Here is an 18,509-nt window from a genome sequence, read left to right on the forward strand (position 1 = left end):
GGGGTGTTGAAGTCTCTCAGCTTTCCACATGAACTCCAGATCACAAGGTTTGAAATGGCTCCTTCTGAAAAGCACCCTACAGCTGCCAAATCCTGGCTGTGGGATGTGGGAGAGGAAAGCACTGAGGCACTGCTGTGCCAGACAGAAGGAAAGTGAGGCCTCTCTTCAACAACTGCTTTATTTGCAAACACTGTTAGGTAACTGGGACACAAACACTGCTGTGCTTCCACCTCCATAGTGCTCCCACGTGACACGGGGCTGATCCAGGCTGAGGATCCAGGCTGAGGGCAGGCTGCCACCAGCATCCCATGCTAACAAGCAGGAACATGCTCTAGGGCACACCACAGCTACTGTGCCTACAAAATGGCTGAATTCTGGCTCAGGCACCCCACCTATGCAATTCCCAATCCTGATACTGCGACTCAGCATCTTCCAGCACTCTGCTAAACCATCTCCTTGGGAGAGGACCAACAGACTTCTCACCCAGAGGGGAAACCAGCCATACAAACACACCTGACTAAAGCTTAAAAAACACATCCCTGATAAATGTGTGGGAGTTCTGGTGACCAGAGTAAATTAACTCATTCAACAACCTCAGCAATGAAAAGGAGGTGAGGGAATCAAACCCAACAGCCTCAGGAATGCACAACAGCTCTGGTGGCAGGAGCAGTGCCACTCTGCCTTTGTCTGCTGCCCTCACCCTTCGCTGTGTTTTGAGATACCACAGCTTCCAGATAAGCTTAGTGCATGGAAAGAAACAGCATGGCACCAAATTTAAGGCTTTTCTGGAGAAAGGTATGAGAAAGACTGCACAATGCCTGTGCAACTACCATTTAGAGGAATCCTGTTTAAGCTTTAACTTATCTCCTAAAAACCAGACAGAATTGTAAAAAAGGCCCCAAGCTCTGTAGGCAATGTTTTCTGCAATACTGCTGACATGTAACAAACACTTTCTGAAGCACTATCATCTGCTGCAGACACACACTCATGCCCCACCCTGGAGACAGCTGTGCAAGGTCCCAACCAGCTGGAGGAGAGAATGCAGTAGTGCCAAGCAAAGGACATCTGTGAGTTCACAGCACAGGCAGGCAAAACCCAAAACCCAGAGAAGACAGATCTTCATCAAGGTGGAGAAAAGCCTCCTACAGACTCAACAGATGGGAATATATCCTTGCTCTTCAAAACCCTAATATAGCTGGCTAGAGCTCTGGAAACACATCCACAACTTCCATCCCTCTGTTCAGTTCAGCAAGTTCAATTACAGGGCTTCCAGTGTCACACCAGAGCACTCTAAACCAGTGAGTTATTTTCCCTGAAATCAGCTTTAAGACATCAGAGCTGATTTCCATACTTCCAATGCCTCCACCATCAACTTCCAATACCCTCACACCATCCATGAACTGGAGAAATGGGATCCATGCAAAGCCAAAGATGCACAAAGGGACATGCCTGGGGTGACACAAGGCCAAGTCAGGCACTGACTTCCATTCCCAGGTTCTTGGCTATGGCATATCCCCACATGGCACTACAGCTCTGAAACAACAGGCTCTCACTGGCTGATCCTGGTATCACTGGTTAAAACACAAACCTTGCCTTCATCTTGGCACTTCCACAACATCAGCCTGAATGAGGAGCAATTTTTTTTCCTGGCAATTTGGGAAAGGCAGGAACTGAGATCATCCAGTGTTTGCTTCTGAAAACTACATTATTTTCCTGATTTGAAAACTCCATCCAGAGCAACCTCGCTCTCCCAGTAAGGCTGCACCCACCACTGGGGCCAGGAAGTTTTTTCTTTGCACTGATGGCAACACAGTGAGCAACTTGGTTGTCCTTAACAGCAATACCCAACAGCAACACACAGACTACAAGTCACAGGGGAGGTCTGTGTCTTCCCAAAGTACTGCAAATTCAAATATATATCCTCAGGTTCACAGACACATCCACCTGTATACAGGTAACATATAAACAACAACAATCTGAGTTACATTTGCATCTTGACACATCAGTGTTTTCAATTATGTGTGATGAGCAAGACCTACAAGTTCCCAAACTCCTTCACCCTGGACATCCAAATTTGCTATGCTACAATGCATGGGAGGAAAGAACCTTCCAGCTGTTTAGTCATCACTACATGAAAGCATAAAAGATGTCACTGCTATACAGGAATGACCAAATATTAGAGGTTTGTTTAGGAAGTTCTTTTGCTTCGGTTTTTGGGTGGGGCTTTTTTGGGGTTTTGTTTGTGGTTTGGTTTTGGTTTTTTTTTTTACATTAATATCCACTGCATATTCCAGACTGTACATGGCATGTACCAGTCTTCTAAGTTTGGTGAGTGCTGACTCTGAAGGAAGAGAAGTACAGGGAAGGCAAGGGAGAAGGAAGTTTGAAGAGCTCCATTTTTATTTAATACATACCAGACTGGCCATCAGCTGGAAATATATCTGTAAAAGAAAAAAAAACAAAAAGAGATCAGTATTGGTTGCAGCTGGAGTGCAAATCATATTTAAAAGGTCTTCTCTCTCGATTTGTTTGCTTTAGCTAAACAGAGGAAGTATTTTCTTAGTATCTCAAGTTAAACATCAATCCAGCTTGGAACCCACCTCAATTCAACCACTTGTTGAGAGAAAGATTTTGAAGGAGTCTGTGTTTACCCAAATGCACTGCTCTCATAAATAACCTTCTGCATTGGCTTCTAGCAGACAGCAGTGAGCAATAAAAAAAGGTTGTTGAGATGTACAAAGATCCACACAATGAGCTACCTGGTGGCAGCCCACACTCCCCCTGAGAAGCAACATCAGATGGAAATCTACAGAGAACATCTAACAGGGAATACAGATAGAAGCCAAGGCAAAAGCCAAGTGAGCATTCTTCTGGTTGTCCTTGGTTCTGCAGCCACGAGGGACATCAGCAGCTGTGCCTGGCTCTAACACAGCACCTACACCAGACACAGATCTCCATCAGCAAATGGACACCCAGGGTCTTGGCACTTCACCCATCACACCAGGAGAACCCTTCCCTTTCCCAGCTCAGGAGTGTCTGGCAGCAGGCACAGGCCACTGCACAGGACAGATGGAGTCTGGGGGGCTCAGACCCCAAAACAGATTATTCAACCTCCCCAGCCCCCCAGGCTCTTTCCAGTTAGAGTACAGGCCCTTCTCTTGGAGGGCCTTAGGTATTGCTGGGAAGATGTGTATTTAAGTAGCTGGAAGGACCAGACATTTAAGGAGCACACAGGACAATGTGTGTGGAAAACCCCTGTTGATAAGGCTTCCCCAGAAGATATGAAAACAGTACTTTTGAGAGAGCAATACATCATGTTTTCTTCAAGGATCCTGGAAGAGGAGGGGGAAGGAAGGCTGCCAGCAAGGCAAGGTCCTCCTGGGACAGGGGCAGGCCCCTGGCTTCTGCTTATCAGCTACCCAAAACACACATACAGCTGGAAAGTCACAAGAGTTGCAGCAAGGACGACCCCTCAGGCAGGGCAATGCTCTCTGGCCTGGGCTCAGCTCATGCAGAAGCAGCAAAAACACTCCTCTGTCAAAATAACTTCTATTTCTTTTCCTTTGACTTGCACCATGTTCAAAGCACTTTCAGGCAGGGATGCCTTCATCCCATATAGGAACAGGAAGAGCCAAGCAGAGTAAAAATACCCAGAAGTTAAATCAAGACTCTCTCTACCATTATTACACAGTTATGGTCTGTGGCCATTTGAAGGCATGGTATCAAGGACTGCCCAGCACATCCAGAACCGTCTCCAAGCACCAGTTTTAATCCTTTAAATTCTACTGCATGTTCTACTGCATGTTCTACTGCAATCCTCCACCAGCCCAAATGTCCCAAATGCATTTAAATATCTTGTATTTCTGTATGGTCACTGAGGAGTTCAGGCTTCTACATCAGCAAGCTGAAACACCCTGTAGTTCATAGAATGTAGTTAAGGTTTGAAAAGAGCTTTAAGATCTCAAACAAGATAGAATTTATTTCCCTACTTGGGCTTCTCTGCAAAGGAACAAGGTGGTAACACTGGTATGCCACCTGTTTGGATCAGCTGTACCAGATGCTACCAAAACCCAAAATAAATAACAGCACCACAACGGTTGATAAAATAAATTCCTTTGTGCCAGCCAGGAATTTAGCAAAGCCAGGCTTTGGCAAACGTTCCCCTTGCTGTACCCTGAGGGGTGCAGTTCTCCACTGCATTCCTGCTAGGCTGTCCCACCAACTCCTCATCAGACACACCACAGCAGAAGCAGCCATTCACAACAGGTCCAGGCTCTAGACACCACAAATGCCACCAAATCAGGCACAGCTGCAGGTGACCCCTCAGCACCATCTCCTATCACACGTGTCACCACCACAACCCCAAACTCACATTGCCCCAAGGTCTCAGCTCAGTGCTGTATTCCCCACTGCCCTGTCCTGCTCTAGATGTGCAGCAAGGCTCTCCTGGCTCCTCCTGAGCTCAGCCACAACTCTAGAGCAGCTTTGTCACTACATTTACTAGAAAAGCAGTGACTCAACTCAGTGGTTGAGGTCAGAAAGCAGAAAGCAAGGACCACATGTGATGGCCAAGGACAGGTACAGCTCACAGTCACCTCAAGAGGCTTCCCAGGGCAACTCCTGTCAAGGAAAGACACTGGCATCCAGTGCTCAGCCCCCTTGTCTGGGAGAGGCTGACCTTGTCCAACTCATCACACCTATGATTAACACAGATTTGACTCCAAGCTCTCCAGAGCACACTGAGAACATGGGGCTTGCAGGCAGCTTTCCCCAGAGCTGAGAACAAGTACAGAACAGTCTGTAGGACTTGCTTTGAAAAATGGGGCTGCTGAGAGGACACATCTGAGGCAGGGCTGGTCAGGGACCAGCAGGCACAACGACCCTTTGGGACACCTTTTTCCCTGTCAAGCACAAGTGACTTAAATTAAAAATTAGCCTGCCAATTAAGGACAGCACCTCAGGCGCCCAAGAGAAGTCTAAATCAGGCAGTGCCTTCTTTTCCCAAGAAAGCCATTGTGGGGAAGCAGGCAGAAACATATGTGGCCAGCAGGTAAACCCCTGGGCTGCTCTCCAAGGAGCCCATCTCATACTCAGCAGGGCTGAGGCTGCCTGTCCAGGTCAGCTCCCTTCCCAGCCCTCCCAAGGCTAAAACTCAAACACCAACAACTGAGGCACAGGGACAGGTTTTGTGCTCAAAGGCTCAACACAGAAAGGTGAAGCCAGCAAACCAGCCCCACCAATTCCTCCCACCACACACACCTGCTATGTTCCAAGGCACCCTGATGCCAGGAATCCCAACACTGGCCAGAGGCTGTAGGACAATGCTTCACAGCAGCTTTCCACCATCCTGTCAGCCACCTGCTCAGCAGCAGGCAATCCCTACATGGGACCCCTGCCTGTAGAACACCCTCCCAGCCATGCCCAGCCTGCCCCTCCAGGCAGCCCAGTGGGAAGGAGCAAGAAACAACAGTATCTCAATGCAAATGAGCAGACCCACGAGATTTGGACCCTACAGTCTCACACTTCCTCCTCCTCCTTGCACACAGACACTTTTGTTTCTCGGCATGCACCCAAAATCAGAAAGATGTGGTGTCTGAACTAAGGGACCCAGCGATCTCTTCACTGCAGCACCAGGTACTCCCCAAGCCCCTGACCATTCTCCATGCAGCCTACAAAATCTACACATTCTCTGAATCTTCCTGTTATCAGCAAAGCAGGGTGGAGGATGGAGTGAGGAGGAGGAGGTCGGGGTGTGCATGGCAGCTGGCTGGATGCTGGGACAGGCAAGGAGCATCCCTTTCAGGACCACCAAGTGAGGGTGCAGATGTGGTACAGGGGTGCTTGCTCTGAGCACCAATACCCAGAGTTGCTGCACACAGCCCAGGAGATAATATAAATTGAGGGCAGTTGTCCTTATTTTAGGTGGTGCTGGGGGTGGATCTCAATTTCAATTTTTGCCTGATGGTATTTTTACACAAAGGAGAAGACTGTATGCTAAAATGGGGCATTTAGAGAGAAACGCTGATGCATCCACACACATACCCCCTTCCCCAGGGGCTATCTGGCTACTGCTGCTATTCAGGTATCTGGGACAGGTCCAAGAAAGTCACCCCATTTATGAGCCCCCATCTCCCCTCCAGTGCTCCCTGAGGAAACGCACACCAACCACGCTCACAGTGCTGAGCCCAAACACCCGCACATCAAGCCTGTCTTCTCCCTGCTGAGGAGCTACAGCTGGGAAAGGACCTCCACCACCCAGTGCCTGTCCCCAGCCCCCCTTTTCCAGCAGGGACACTGCTGCCTCCCTGCAGGGCCCGGGAGGCAGCGGCTGAAGAGCAGCTCATTATCCCTGACGCAAGAGAAACGCTGACTCGTTATTACAGCAACCTGCAGCCATAACTGCTGAGGGGCTGCGGCCACAGGCTGAGTGCCAGCAGGAACCAGCTCCCTGCTGGCCCCCACCTCCCATTATTACCCTTCTGCTCTCCCAACAACGGGGAAAAACCACCTCAGAGCGCTTTATGCCACCTGCCAGACAGCAAAGTGCACTGACTGTGGAGCACACTGGGTGAGGGCTGTGCACACAGGGGTACGAGCACAGAAATGACAGCCAGCTCCTCCCAGTGGGACATGGGGCTCATCCACACTGCCACAGGAAGACACCAGCTGATTTGTTCTGGCTTTCGACCCGCGAAGTTGTAACCAAATCATCCTCCACGTTTGGCAGACAAAAGACTTGGACGTCAGCAAAAAAAAATGACCTCTCCAAGGTCACAGGGGGACTCACAGCAGGGACGTGACCAGAACTGGATCACAATGGCTCCAAAGCTGCAGGGCTGCACTGCCTGCCCAGGAGAGGGACTGGGCAGGGAAATGCTGGGGGATGGCAGGATCAATTGGTATCTCTCCTCCTAACCTGACCTGCTGCCCGGCAGGGACAATCCAGGCAGGAAAAAGGTCCAAATTACACAGTCCAGCATGTAGTGCAAAGAGACCAGAGCTGCTTGACTCTTTTCTCCAGCCCAATGCAACATTTCAGTTCAAATCACCTGGCCCCCCTCGGAGGCCAAGGCAGTGCCTGCACAGGTTCCTGAGACAGTTACAGGACTCTTCAAAGGAACACTCAGCAGAGAAGGGGGTGAGGTCTCCTAGGGAAAAGCAGCAAAGCAAGAAACCCTAAACCCAAAGATTAGCATGGCCAATTTGATCCCTCCCAAGAGCTTGTTTGCTTCCTGTTCCCCTCCTTTGTTACCTGCTGAGCAGGATTGGGGAGGGTCCACCTCTCAGTCACCCAGATCATTCCAGCCCTCTCCAGCTGCCAGGTCCATGCTAACACCTCCCATGCCTCTCAACTTACTGTAAGATATTTACCCCCTCAGAGAGAAGCTGAAGCATGAGACAGATGGATCAATCCTAACATGATGCTGGCTAGGTCCCAAGACCTGCTAAGGCCTGTGCAAGAGAAACAAAAAAAAAAACACCGAAGAGTTTAACCCAAATCACTTCCTCTGCAAAGGTATCCAGACCAGCAATATCTGCTAAGGGGTTTTCTGTTCCCTGCCCAGAGGAAAGGTTAGATTCCTTCTCAGGCACCCCCATCACCTACACTGGCTCAAGAGATGCAGCCAGTGTGAGCTCTGACATCAATTTCCCACAAACCACATGGAAAGAAATGCTTGAAATAGGTTTGCAGTGTATAAACAGCTGTGAGTTTGGTGAAGTTCAGCTGTAGTGCCCCCACTATCTTCATGTACTCGAAAAGTAAATCAAAGAGTTTCAAGAGGAACAACCCTGGGGAAAAAATCACTTATTCCAAAATCAGAGCATTATCTGGGATGAGTCCCTAACTCACTCCACACCACACACTAAATGAGTACCTCAGTGCTGATGTTCAGTGTCCTCCAGATAGAAGAGAGCAGAGCAGACACCAGCTGGAGACAGTCACCAGCAGGACCAGCACTGTGCCTGGCTAAAACACCTTTCAGAGATCCACATGGATGGAACAGGATGCAGGTCTCTTCTCCAAGCACCAGAGATGCCAAGGGGATTCTGGGGAACCTGACCAGAAGAACGAGAGCTCTCCAAACAGACAGTCCTGCAAATCCACCACTCGCATATGCACAGGCACACAAGGAATAACTGGAAGGTCACAGGCTGTTGTTTCTCCCATCCACTTATCAGTGCTTGCACTGGAGAGAACAAACACTGGGTGTTCTCTCCCATTAACCCCTTCCCCTCCTCTCCAAAGTGGAGAAGCAGCGACGTGCTGCTGCTCCAGAGCACGAGTCCCAACATTCCTGATCATGAACTCAACAAGGGGCTTCAGATTACTCTTCCCATGGAGCAGCTGGTGACCCATCTCTCTGCCTCACATCCTTTAATCACCACTAAGCCTGGAGTGATACCACTGGAGGCCCTTAGGCCTTCCAGGAGAACAACCCTACATGATTCTGGTCCAAATGATCACAGTCACCCTCCCCAAACTGCTCTTTAAACCACTGGATACTGAACAGACACTAAAATGTCTGGCACAATCAAGCAAAATACACGTCTCAAAGGCTCTTGTTTAAATACAGGAGCCATTTTGGTGTGGCCTGGAAGCCAGCTGGATCCCACACTGTGGAAACTGATACAGGATGGTGTTTCCCTCTGATAGGGTTGTCACTCTCAGAGCTGCAACATACTTTTCTGCTTGCACATCAGGGACAGGCCCAAACTGCAGAGAAGCTTTGCCCAAGGACAGCTCCATCTCCATACAAAGGAGAATCCATTAATGTACCCAGAAATCCAGCATCTCCATGAAAGAGGATCCCACCCCACCTCCTCAAATGCATCAATATCATGGTAAAGCCCCACAACATCAGACAAGGATGCCATAAATCCTTATGAAAACCCCAGAAACTGAAAATTGCAAGGTTCTCTCCACATTTGGGCTGCAGGCGGAAGGCTGTAAGATACACAAGGCAGTACAGTGAAGACAACATAATTAAATCTCTTAACTGAATTACAAATCATCAGACACAGTCTGAGGTGTTCCCTCCTTCTAGCCCAGGCTATCTGCTTGGTTTTAATCAAGCACAGCCATTCCAATCACCCTCCAAACTCCATGCTTGCTTGGTTCCACTCACTGCTGACAATTACATCAACTCAGATTTCACCTCCAATTGAAGCTAAAAGGGTTATCTTACTGCAATCTGCCATGTCTCCTCCAAATCATCTTCACAATTGTCCTTACAGGTTTAATTTTAAAATTTAAAACCGTGGCTCATTTACACCAAATTCCTCCCTGCAGAGTATGCAAACATCACATTCATCATTCCACAGTTCAAAAAAACCCCAAAAAAACAGCAACAGTGAGCTTTGTAGAGCTCACCTGAGAGTGGGAAACCAAAAGAAAAGTCCCCTTTTGGTTCAGTTCAGTGCAAGACCCTCTGCAGTGGCAGAGGATTTCTGAGCACTCAGAAGATGCAAGAGATCATTGCAGGTATTCCCTGGAGCTCTCAAGGTTGAGCTGGGAGTTGGGAAGTGGAATTCAGTAAGATTACAGTGAAGTCTCATGCTTCATCACCTGAGCACGTGGTGGAGACACCTCTGTGATTGGCTCCTCTCTCTTGCTGGGTGGAACCTGGTGCATAAATCCCATCACTCTTCTCTCTCAGTCACAGTAAAAACCTCCTGATTGCATTTTTGGGATGTGCTTCTCCACATTTCAGTATCAGCTGCTACAGACACATCATTTCTCAGCATCACACATACTGGTGTCACTCCTTACACTTAATTCTTCATTCTGTTTTTCACTTGACTTCTCCCCTTCACACAGCCTTGCAGCTGACCCACCAACATGAGCCCACCTGGTGGTAACAGAGCTAGGTAAACTGCTTCAGTCACTCCTTTAGGTGACTCTTTGTGCTGAATAAAGCCAAGAAAATTGCTTTTTGTTATTGTGGTTGGCTTTATTTTCAGTAGGCTCGTTCTGTGAGGTCAGGAGAGCTGACACAGACTTTTTACTACTTGGAAGTGTAACCTTTCCAGTTACAGCAAAGGCATAAAAATTGCAGAGAATCCTAAGGGTCCTGCAGGAATAAACTCAGTGCTTCTTTAGCAACATATAATAAAAAATAAAGGACGATGTGACCTTGGAAAATCCAAAGAAATTAATTTCCTGTAGTTTAAGTGAAAGCTGGCTTATCAGACATTTGAGTCTTGCTTATTAGCTGTGAGTTCTCACTATTTTATTCTGCCACTAGCTTCATCATCTGCCAATGTGCAAACCAGATAGTTTGGTAGCTAAGACTTGGTAAAATAATCACTCATTCACATCACTGAAGCTACAAGCTTTCAAAAGCAGTCATAAAGAAAAACAAAATAAAAAGAAAGTGCTCAGTATTTAGCAGCATACCCACCTCTGAGTTACCAGGCAGGTAAAACACCAATCTCCCCACGCACCTTTTCTCTTACTTTCCCACCCACAAAATTCTACCCTTTCCTCATTTTTGTGGTTTTTCCAATTTCATACTTGTTTCCCCACATATTTAGCCAGGAAAAAAACTCACCTCTTCTCTCAGTTTTTTTTCAGACTCCTTAAAAGCTACCTTATCCAGCCTGAAAAAACTGTGTTCTCTCCATGCATTCACACAGCAGGCGAGTCAAAGAAGTCAAATGAGGACCAGGAAAGGAGAAGCACCAAGAGCCCCCTGTGCCGGCTCCCTCCGGCGCAGCCGTGCCCTGCAGACTGCAGAGTCACTCTGCAGGAGCTGCACACGCCATGCTCAGCTGGAAAAACGTGCTCAGCACTGTGCCCAGGACAGGCTCTGCTGCCTCCCCTGAGCTGTGCCCCCGTATCTGAGCCAGGGAGAGCAGAGCACCCCCTGTCCCCCCTGCTGGACCCCACCTCGGGCTCACACAGGCCCTCCTGGCCAGCAGGAAGGACACACAGCAATTTCTGTCCCTTGTCCGGCTTCCCAATCGTGCTTTAACTCTGTGTCAAGGACGTGTGAGGTTCACCAGCCCCAGCCAAGCCCCATTTCTCCCGGTTGCCCTCCAGTTGCCAAAGTCACCAAGGGATCACTGACAGAGATCGAACGAGTGACACTGAGGAGCACCAGAGCTGTTTCTCCTCCAACATCTTCCTCATGGGGCAAGAATGCCTCTCCTGGGCCCCATCAGCAGCCAGGGCTGCTTTGGGGAGCGATTGGGAGTGGAGAGCAGCACCTGCTAGAGCAGCAGGTTGCAGACCTGCTCCCAGCCACTTCAAGGCGTGTCCAGCAGGAAGCAAATGCGCTACCCCAGGAGCACAGGGGAGGGCACGCTGCGCCCACCAGCACACTGCGAGTGTCACACGTGCTCTGGAGAAACCAGAGAAACATCCTCTAGATCCAGAGAGCAAAGGGCATTTGTGTCACCTCTGAGTGTCACAACAATCAGACTGACCGGCATCACACCAACAACCATCCCCGCTGACCACTTCTAAAGGAAATTAAGGTTTCCACCTGGCCTGCTGTGACAGAGCACCCAAGCCAGCCAGGGCCCCCATGGTCACCTCCAACACACCATCAGTCTGCAGCAGAGAACTCTAGCAAACCTTATAGTTTGTCACCACACAAAGGAACAAAAGACTCAAACCAACAAAGTAAAAATAAAATCACAACCACTGTAGAGCACTGAACCCAGCTGCGTGTTCCCATACAACCCTGAAATACAGGGAAGTGTCAAGGGAAGCTTCTGCTCCTAAGTCAGCTTTGCTCCAGAAGGACAGTGAAGGTAACTCACTGATAAAGCAGGTATTAGATGAGCCAGTTCCCAGCCCTTCCTCCCCTCTCCTTGCATGTCTCAGCAGAACATCCCCCAGCACACGCAGTTTTAATGCTGCAGGAAGAGCTCTTGATCCTGGCCAAATGACCTGCTAAGGATGGCTCCAGCAGCTCAACCAGCACCATCAGCCTGCTGCAAAACTGAAACCACCAGAGCCACAGCACATCACACACCAGTTTGCTCGGGAAAGGCAATCCACCCATGAAGCCCCCCAAACTTCAGTAGAAATGTGTGCTCTGATAGAGGAAAGTTCAATTAAGAGGATCTTCTGGGAGCCTCCAATTACAGGATGAGCCTCCCTTTAGATACATATTGACACTTGATCAAAATTTCCACAACCTTTCCCAAAACCAAAAGTTTATCTTGCACAGCATTAGAATTGCTATCAGCAAACCTATTTCCACCAAATGTCTCGTGCCAGTTTTTGCTCCACAGCTGTGTGACATTCATGTGCACACCCACTTTTTTGTTTGCCAAGCAATCCAGGCCGACCCTGACCCAAAATTTTCCCCACATAGAAATCTGGTAATTGATTTATTCAAGGCCAAATTCAGTTGCCATTTGTGCTGGTCACCCACTAGCACTGCCTAAATACACAAGTAGCTTTAGGTTCCCCCAGCACTGCACTAACTTCTTTGAAGCCCTTCTTTTCCCTTTCCTCAAGTCATGCAGCTGCATCATTTGATACAAGATATTCAGATGAACCAATTATTTTAATGCAAGTAGGTAAGTCTCCCAGCTCCATTCAGACCTAAGGACCTGGACCTGCAGAATGAGCAGAACCAAATCCTGTTTTCAAGTGAGAAAAGGAACAAATGCAGAGCTAGCCATGCCAGAGACCACAGAGTGGATCCAGAGATGCACCCAGAGCTTTAGCCAACCCCAGGAGACAGCTTCCTGTCCATGAAAAGCTCCACCTGAACAGCACTATCACCATGGGAGAGCTCTGCAGGTATCACCACAGTTGCATCACCTCTTTCCCCAAGCTCCCTGTGTACACAGCAAGCCAGGGATTTGTCAGAGCCAGCAGTGTGGAGACTCAGGCCCTTGGGTAGGAAGTCAGCAAAGGCTTCAATGCTAAGATGACCAAAGGATAAGTAACATACTTAAGACCATAATGCAAACGCATATCACGGTTGGGAATGAACAAAGCTCCTCTGACCCAAGGCTAAGAGCACCTGTAATAACTGTAGGGGTTAAAACATTCAGCCTGGCCTGAACAGCAAGCACAGCTTTCTACTAAAATGCCCATTCCTTATTTTGCCAAACAAGCACAACCACAGAGATGGTGCTGGAGATTCATTACAGTCTCAAGTATGTAAAAAGCAACCTAACTCTATCCAAGTCTGCATTTGGCATTGCCCTGAAGATAATTTCACACTGTTCGAGCACAGTAAAAAGATCTGGTGTCATAATTTGGAAGGGAGAGCAGAGCATTGCAGCCCCAGTGCCCCCATTTCCAGTCCTGCTTTCTGGACTCGATTTGTCTTCAAATATGAACAAAGTCCTTCTGCTGCCCCAATCACGGTGGAAATCTCCATGGCACGATGAGCAATATAAAGTTTAAAAGAAGAGTTGTGAGGGTAAGGAGATGGCTGGAGAGAATCCTTCAGCAACGGCCGGGACCTAGAAATCTGGAACTGGAGGTCGCAGCAGAAGCAGACACTGAAGCCCAGCAACCAGGGCCAGTGAGTCAGCTCCCAGGAGCTGCACTGCATTCCCCAGCCTTCTCTGCCCAAAACAAACAGTGTAGAACAGGGCAAAGGTCCAGCACAAAGCTGAAGGGCAAAGGTATGTGGGGGAGGAAAAACACTAAGCCTCACTTTTTTTTGGAGCAACAAGTTCCAGTTACCCTCATCATCCCCAAGAAGATGGGAAGAGTTACTCGAACCTGAGTTGTGGGATTGGAACAAAACAGGAGTTTGGAGAGGAAACTTGGGGCGGTGGTGGGGGCCTCCTGCTGTGATAGCAGCTCTGTTGCAACAGCCAGAAGAGCTCCACAACTACGTGCCACGACAGAGTGAGAATTGCCCAACACTTTGGAAATAGGTGTGTGCAGGACTACCAAGCTAGATACCTGAGCAAGGAGATGTGTCTACTCTGAACACGAAGAAATGCCAATGGTAAAACAAGCTTCCCATCCATCTTATCTCCTGTACCAGAGGCTGATTTCAAGGAAAGCCCTATGGGGACTTAGTCAGCAAGGGGTGAGATGCTAATGAACCTTCCCTTGCCTTCTACTCAGCACCGGTAGCCAAGTCAGACTCTGCTCGGGCATAAAGCAACACGCACTCTCAACCACAGTCAGCTCACCCCTGGTGCTTGCTGCTAGCAACTAAGGTGTGCCTTCTGGAAAGTACTGCTTATCCACCCTGCACGTTTGCCAAACAGCATGCAGGAAGCTCTACTCAAGAAATCAAAGTACCTCCTGCATCTCCTCTAGGAAATACACCGCTTTCCCTGGCCAAGCACTTACAAGGAGAATTTTAAAAGTTAGCCCAGGCAAAGCTGAGCGATTGCAGTGCCAGTCATTAAAACCTGCATGTTCTTACTTCCAAGATGTAAATGGCTTTAAAAATAAAGAAGTGCCAAGTGCCTTGATGCAACATTTCTTGAAATACATCCAGCAGGTTTTCAAAACGGGGTGCTGTTAACACCTGTCCTCACCAAGGCTTGCATCAGCATCAGCCCTGGTGCAGGGCACAGCGGAGGAGTACAACATGTTCCAGAAGGTCGAGCTGTTTTAACTGCAAGCCACACTGCTCATCTACAGAAGAACTGAAGAAAACACTTTGAATTTGGTTTATAGCCAGTAGTGCAAAGCTGGTTTTGCCAGAAAACGTTTCCTTCACTACCACAGACACACATACACTACCATCATGTGTCAGTCAGGCTGCTGGCTGCATTTATTTACATGATAAGAAGAGAACATGTAATAACGAGGGCATGGTCACACAGACCTTGCTACTAGATCATTAGAGAGTAAAAACGAGGCATCATTACAGCTCTGCAGCGTCCCTCACAAGCAGTCAGCAGTGTCAAGTACAAGCCTGGCCACATGGGACAGGACCATGTGTACCTTAGCACTCAAAGGATCCCCCCTCTCCTCTGACAGAAACACACACGAATAAAAAGGTAACCTGCATCTTGTCAAGAGACCACGGAAATTTTCTGGTGTGCTACTCCAGAAGAGCCTCAGCCTCCTCCACTCACAGCATCAGCAGTATCACTGGTGTCTAACTCGACCTAATGGCTGCCCCACTTACTGCCAAGCCATTGTGCTTTTGGGAGGTTAAGAAGCAAGGAGAGGCTTCACTTCAAGAGCCCTCCTTCCTGAAAAAGCAGAAAGCTTTGCTTGAACATCCTATTATATTACAGGCTTCACTGCCAACTTTGAGCATAAAAATGCTGCAGCAGGTAGGCAAGGCACAAGCTTCTAAAGGTAAATCCTAATCCATGAAAAAACAACCCTGTTCTTCAGTCCCTGTGTCAGGCCCCAAATGCACTCAATTTGCCCAGCTGTGGCGTGTCAAACAGTTCAAAACAAGCTGGTGTTTTGACCACCTGGAGGTGGATTTGTTAAGCTCTTCCCTATCCATATTCCAACACGGACAGCAGAAACTTACCAAGATCTTGCAGGTGGCTGTTTTCCCTGAGCTCAATGCTTTTACTTTTATAAGCATCAATTCCAACACAGGCCATTACAGAATGCATGGACACCTAAGGAGAAGGTCTTGTCCATTAAATCCGCTCTATAATTAATATAATCATTATAAAAAAATAAGGGCTTTCAAAGCCTGTAAAACAAGTCATAGAGGGATCCCTTTATCTTTACAGAGCTGTCTGCACTACGCTCTCTGGTCTCCTCACTACCTCTGGTGGATCAGGGCTGGAAACATTTAGTATCTCCAGCACACAAGCACTGCACTGGGAACACTGCTGGATTGTGAGCAAAGGCTTTGTAAGCTCTGCTGAGAAACCAAAGACTTCCAGTAGTGACTTTCCAGAGTTCAGAAGCTCTCAATCCACTTCAAGTGCAGAAAAACAGTCGCTTTTCTTGGGTGATCCTCCTGGGGGTCACTACAACACCACAACTCAACTCAACTCGCCTCACCAGCTGATTCTTTCACACAAATTCACGCTCCAGATCTTTTTTGGTAAGTGCCTGCCAAAACAAATCCTCCACCCAATGAAATGAAGACACAACATGAGCCTGCAAACTGTACAAGAAGGTACCTGGGTGCAGGGCTGCCAGGCAAGGTCAGCTGCCAGCCTGCCTCTCGTGGGAGCTCACCAGCCGTGTTTATTTTACACGTTTTCTCTTCTGCTAATGAACACGCCGCAAAAGAAACAATGGCCCAAGAGAGGCGAGCCAGGCAGCAGCACTGGGGGCACTGCTGGAACCAGTCGCTGCTGCCAAGCGTCCCAGAACACACCACTAACAAATTCCATTTTTTAAACACCTTTGGGAATACAGAGACAACTGTGCTGAGCCCAAGGACAATTCTGAGTGTTGCAGCATTACTCCCTTACCCTACAACTGCGTGGACACGCATATGACACACCCTCACTCTTTCCCTCAAATAACCATCCCAGGAGTTGCAAGGGGCCCCGCTTGTGTTGGGCAGCTGCCTCGTGGCTGCTGACTCTGACAAATCACACACCTTTGCAACCGATGAGGCTGGTAATGAATCTGGACACTCCTTACACAGGAGACTCAAACAGGAACACTCAGCCTTGCAATTTTGCATTTTTTGTTTTTTTTTCTCAGGATCGTTATTTCAGAAGGCATCACAATAGAGCGCAACCTTCACACAAAGGAGCGATGTGACCAGTTTCGTGTCATAACGCACGAGGCAAATGCAGACAGCGACGCTGTCCTGGATTTCCTTAAGCTTTGCTTATGTCCATGACTACAATGACAAACCACCAAACAATCCAAACACAGACTTCTACCTGGCACGATTAACTTGTCCTCTATACTTCCCATTAAGATGACAGCTTTCCAGGTGGAAATTGCAGAGCTGTCCATCTCCCAGAGATCAATAACTCTGATGAATCACCATGCTAGGTAGTAACAGTTCTTACAAAACACTGGCACGTACAGTAACTGGGGATTTGATGGCACATCTGGCAGCGTGATTTCAGAGCTAACAGAGACAGGTAGAAAAAGATTAGGTCTTTCCCAAACAAGACGCTTAGAGAAAACTTCCGTGCTTTTCTCCTACTCCTGATTCACTTAAAGCAGGTACGAGAGGAGCGCAACACCCATCCCGACAGGCGAGGAAATGGTGCTCTGCAGTTTCAGCCTTTGCTGACGACAGCAGCGGGTTACAAGCACGATTTGGACAGCGCAGCCCCTCCACTTCCCTTTTCGGGGACCCCCGTTCCCCAGCCGTGCCCCCAGCCCGGGGCAGCGACCGCGCCGGGCAGAGCCGCGCCGGCCTCGGCCCCCGGCCCCGCGGCCGCCATGAGTCGGCAGAGAAAGGCGGCGCGGCCTGCGCGGGGGAGCCGCGGCCGCGCACACGTGGGCAGCGCAGGCCGCGGCCCGGGGAAGGGCCCCCGCGGGGGCGACGGGGCCGCGCTCCCGGGGGAGCCGCACGCCGGGAACCGACCACGTTGCCGGCGGTGCTGCGGCGGAATGCCGGGAGCGGGAGGGGAGGGGGGGCCGCGTGTCCGCCGCCGGGCCCGCCCGCCGCCGCCGGGCCCCCGGCGCCCTCCGCTCGCCGCCGCATGGCCGGGCCGGGCCGCGCTGCCCTCCCCGCCTCGTGGCCGCGGCCGCCGCCGCCGCTCGCCCCGCTCCCGGCGCGCCCCCCGCCCCGCCGCGGCCCCGCAGGCCGCGGGCGCGGCCCCACGCCGCGTGTGCCGCATGGCGCGGCCGCCCGGGGCGCGGTCGGCGGCGCAGCCGGCCCCCCCCGCCCCGCTCCCAGCGACCCCCGAGCACCCACCGGGAGGCGACTGCCCGTTCACGGCCGGCGCGTTCTTCGTCCAGGGGTTCACCTTGGGCGGCGGGGCCTCGATGAACTCCCGGCGCCCCGCGCCGCCCGCCTCGCCGCCGTCCTCCGCCTCGCCGCCGGCCCTCAGCAGGCTCTCCTTCTCCTGGTTGTTGCTCTCCTCCTTCTGCTGCTTGGCGCTGGGCGGCCTGGGCGCCGCCGGCCCGCCGTCGGGGCCCATGGGAGGCTCGCCCTTCTCCCGGCCGCCGTCCTGCGGCGGCTTCAGCACCAGGGCGCGCTCCTCGGCGGGCAGCAGCGGGGCCGTGCCGGGCAGCAGCGCCTCCACCTGCGTCGCCATCTGCGCGCCCCCGAGCCCCGCCGGGAACCCCCCGACCCCGGTGCCGCCGCAATATGGAGCCGCGCGGGGACCACGCGACTGCCGCGGGGGCGCGCACCGCCCGCCCGTGCGCGCCGCCGGCGAGGGGAGGGGCGGCGCGGGGCGCGCCCCCGCGGGGCGGCCGGCGGCGCGCACGGGCCTGATGCAACGCCCGGCTGAGCCGGGGGAGCGGGAACGGGGGGGGTTTAAAGGGCACCGGCCCCTTCCTGACATCCCGGCCTCGGGAGGGAAGAGGCCGGATCGGGCTAGGGGTGCCGATCCCGGCTCGGGCACTCCGGGAACGAATGCACCGGTGGAGCCCCGGAGTGCCCGAGCCGGCTTTGACTGAGTGTCCCCGGCCGGCATCAGCCGGGAGCCGAGGGATTGAG

General features: G+C 50.7%; 1 protein-coding gene across 2 annotated transcripts in view; it reads right to left on the bottom strand.

The window, feature by feature from the left end:
• LARP1 (La ribonucleoprotein 1, translational regulator) overlaps positions 1–18,205 on the bottom strand; it is a 45,649-nt gene extending 27,444 nt beyond the window's left edge. For both annotated transcript variants that reach the window (XM_054643283.2, XM_054643282.2), the window contains exons 1-2: positions 17,760–18,205; positions 2,415–2,441 (exon numbers count right to left, since the gene is read on the bottom strand). In XM_054643283.2, the coding sequence (XP_054499258.2) occupies positions 2,415–2,441; positions 17,760–18,102 (370 nt within the window). In that variant the 5' untranslated portion in view covers positions 18,103–18,205. The remainder of the gene's footprint in view (positions 1–2,414; positions 2,442–17,759) is intronic.
• Between the last annotated feature and the right edge of the window lie 304 nt (positions 18,206–18,509).

The sequence above is a fragment of the Agelaius phoeniceus genome, chromosome 15 (assembly GCF_051311805.1).
Source record: "Agelaius phoeniceus isolate bAgePho1 chromosome 15, bAgePho1.hap1, whole genome shotgun sequence".
Classification (NCBI taxonomy): Eukaryota; Metazoa; Chordata; class Aves; order Passeriformes; family Icteridae; genus Agelaius; species Agelaius phoeniceus.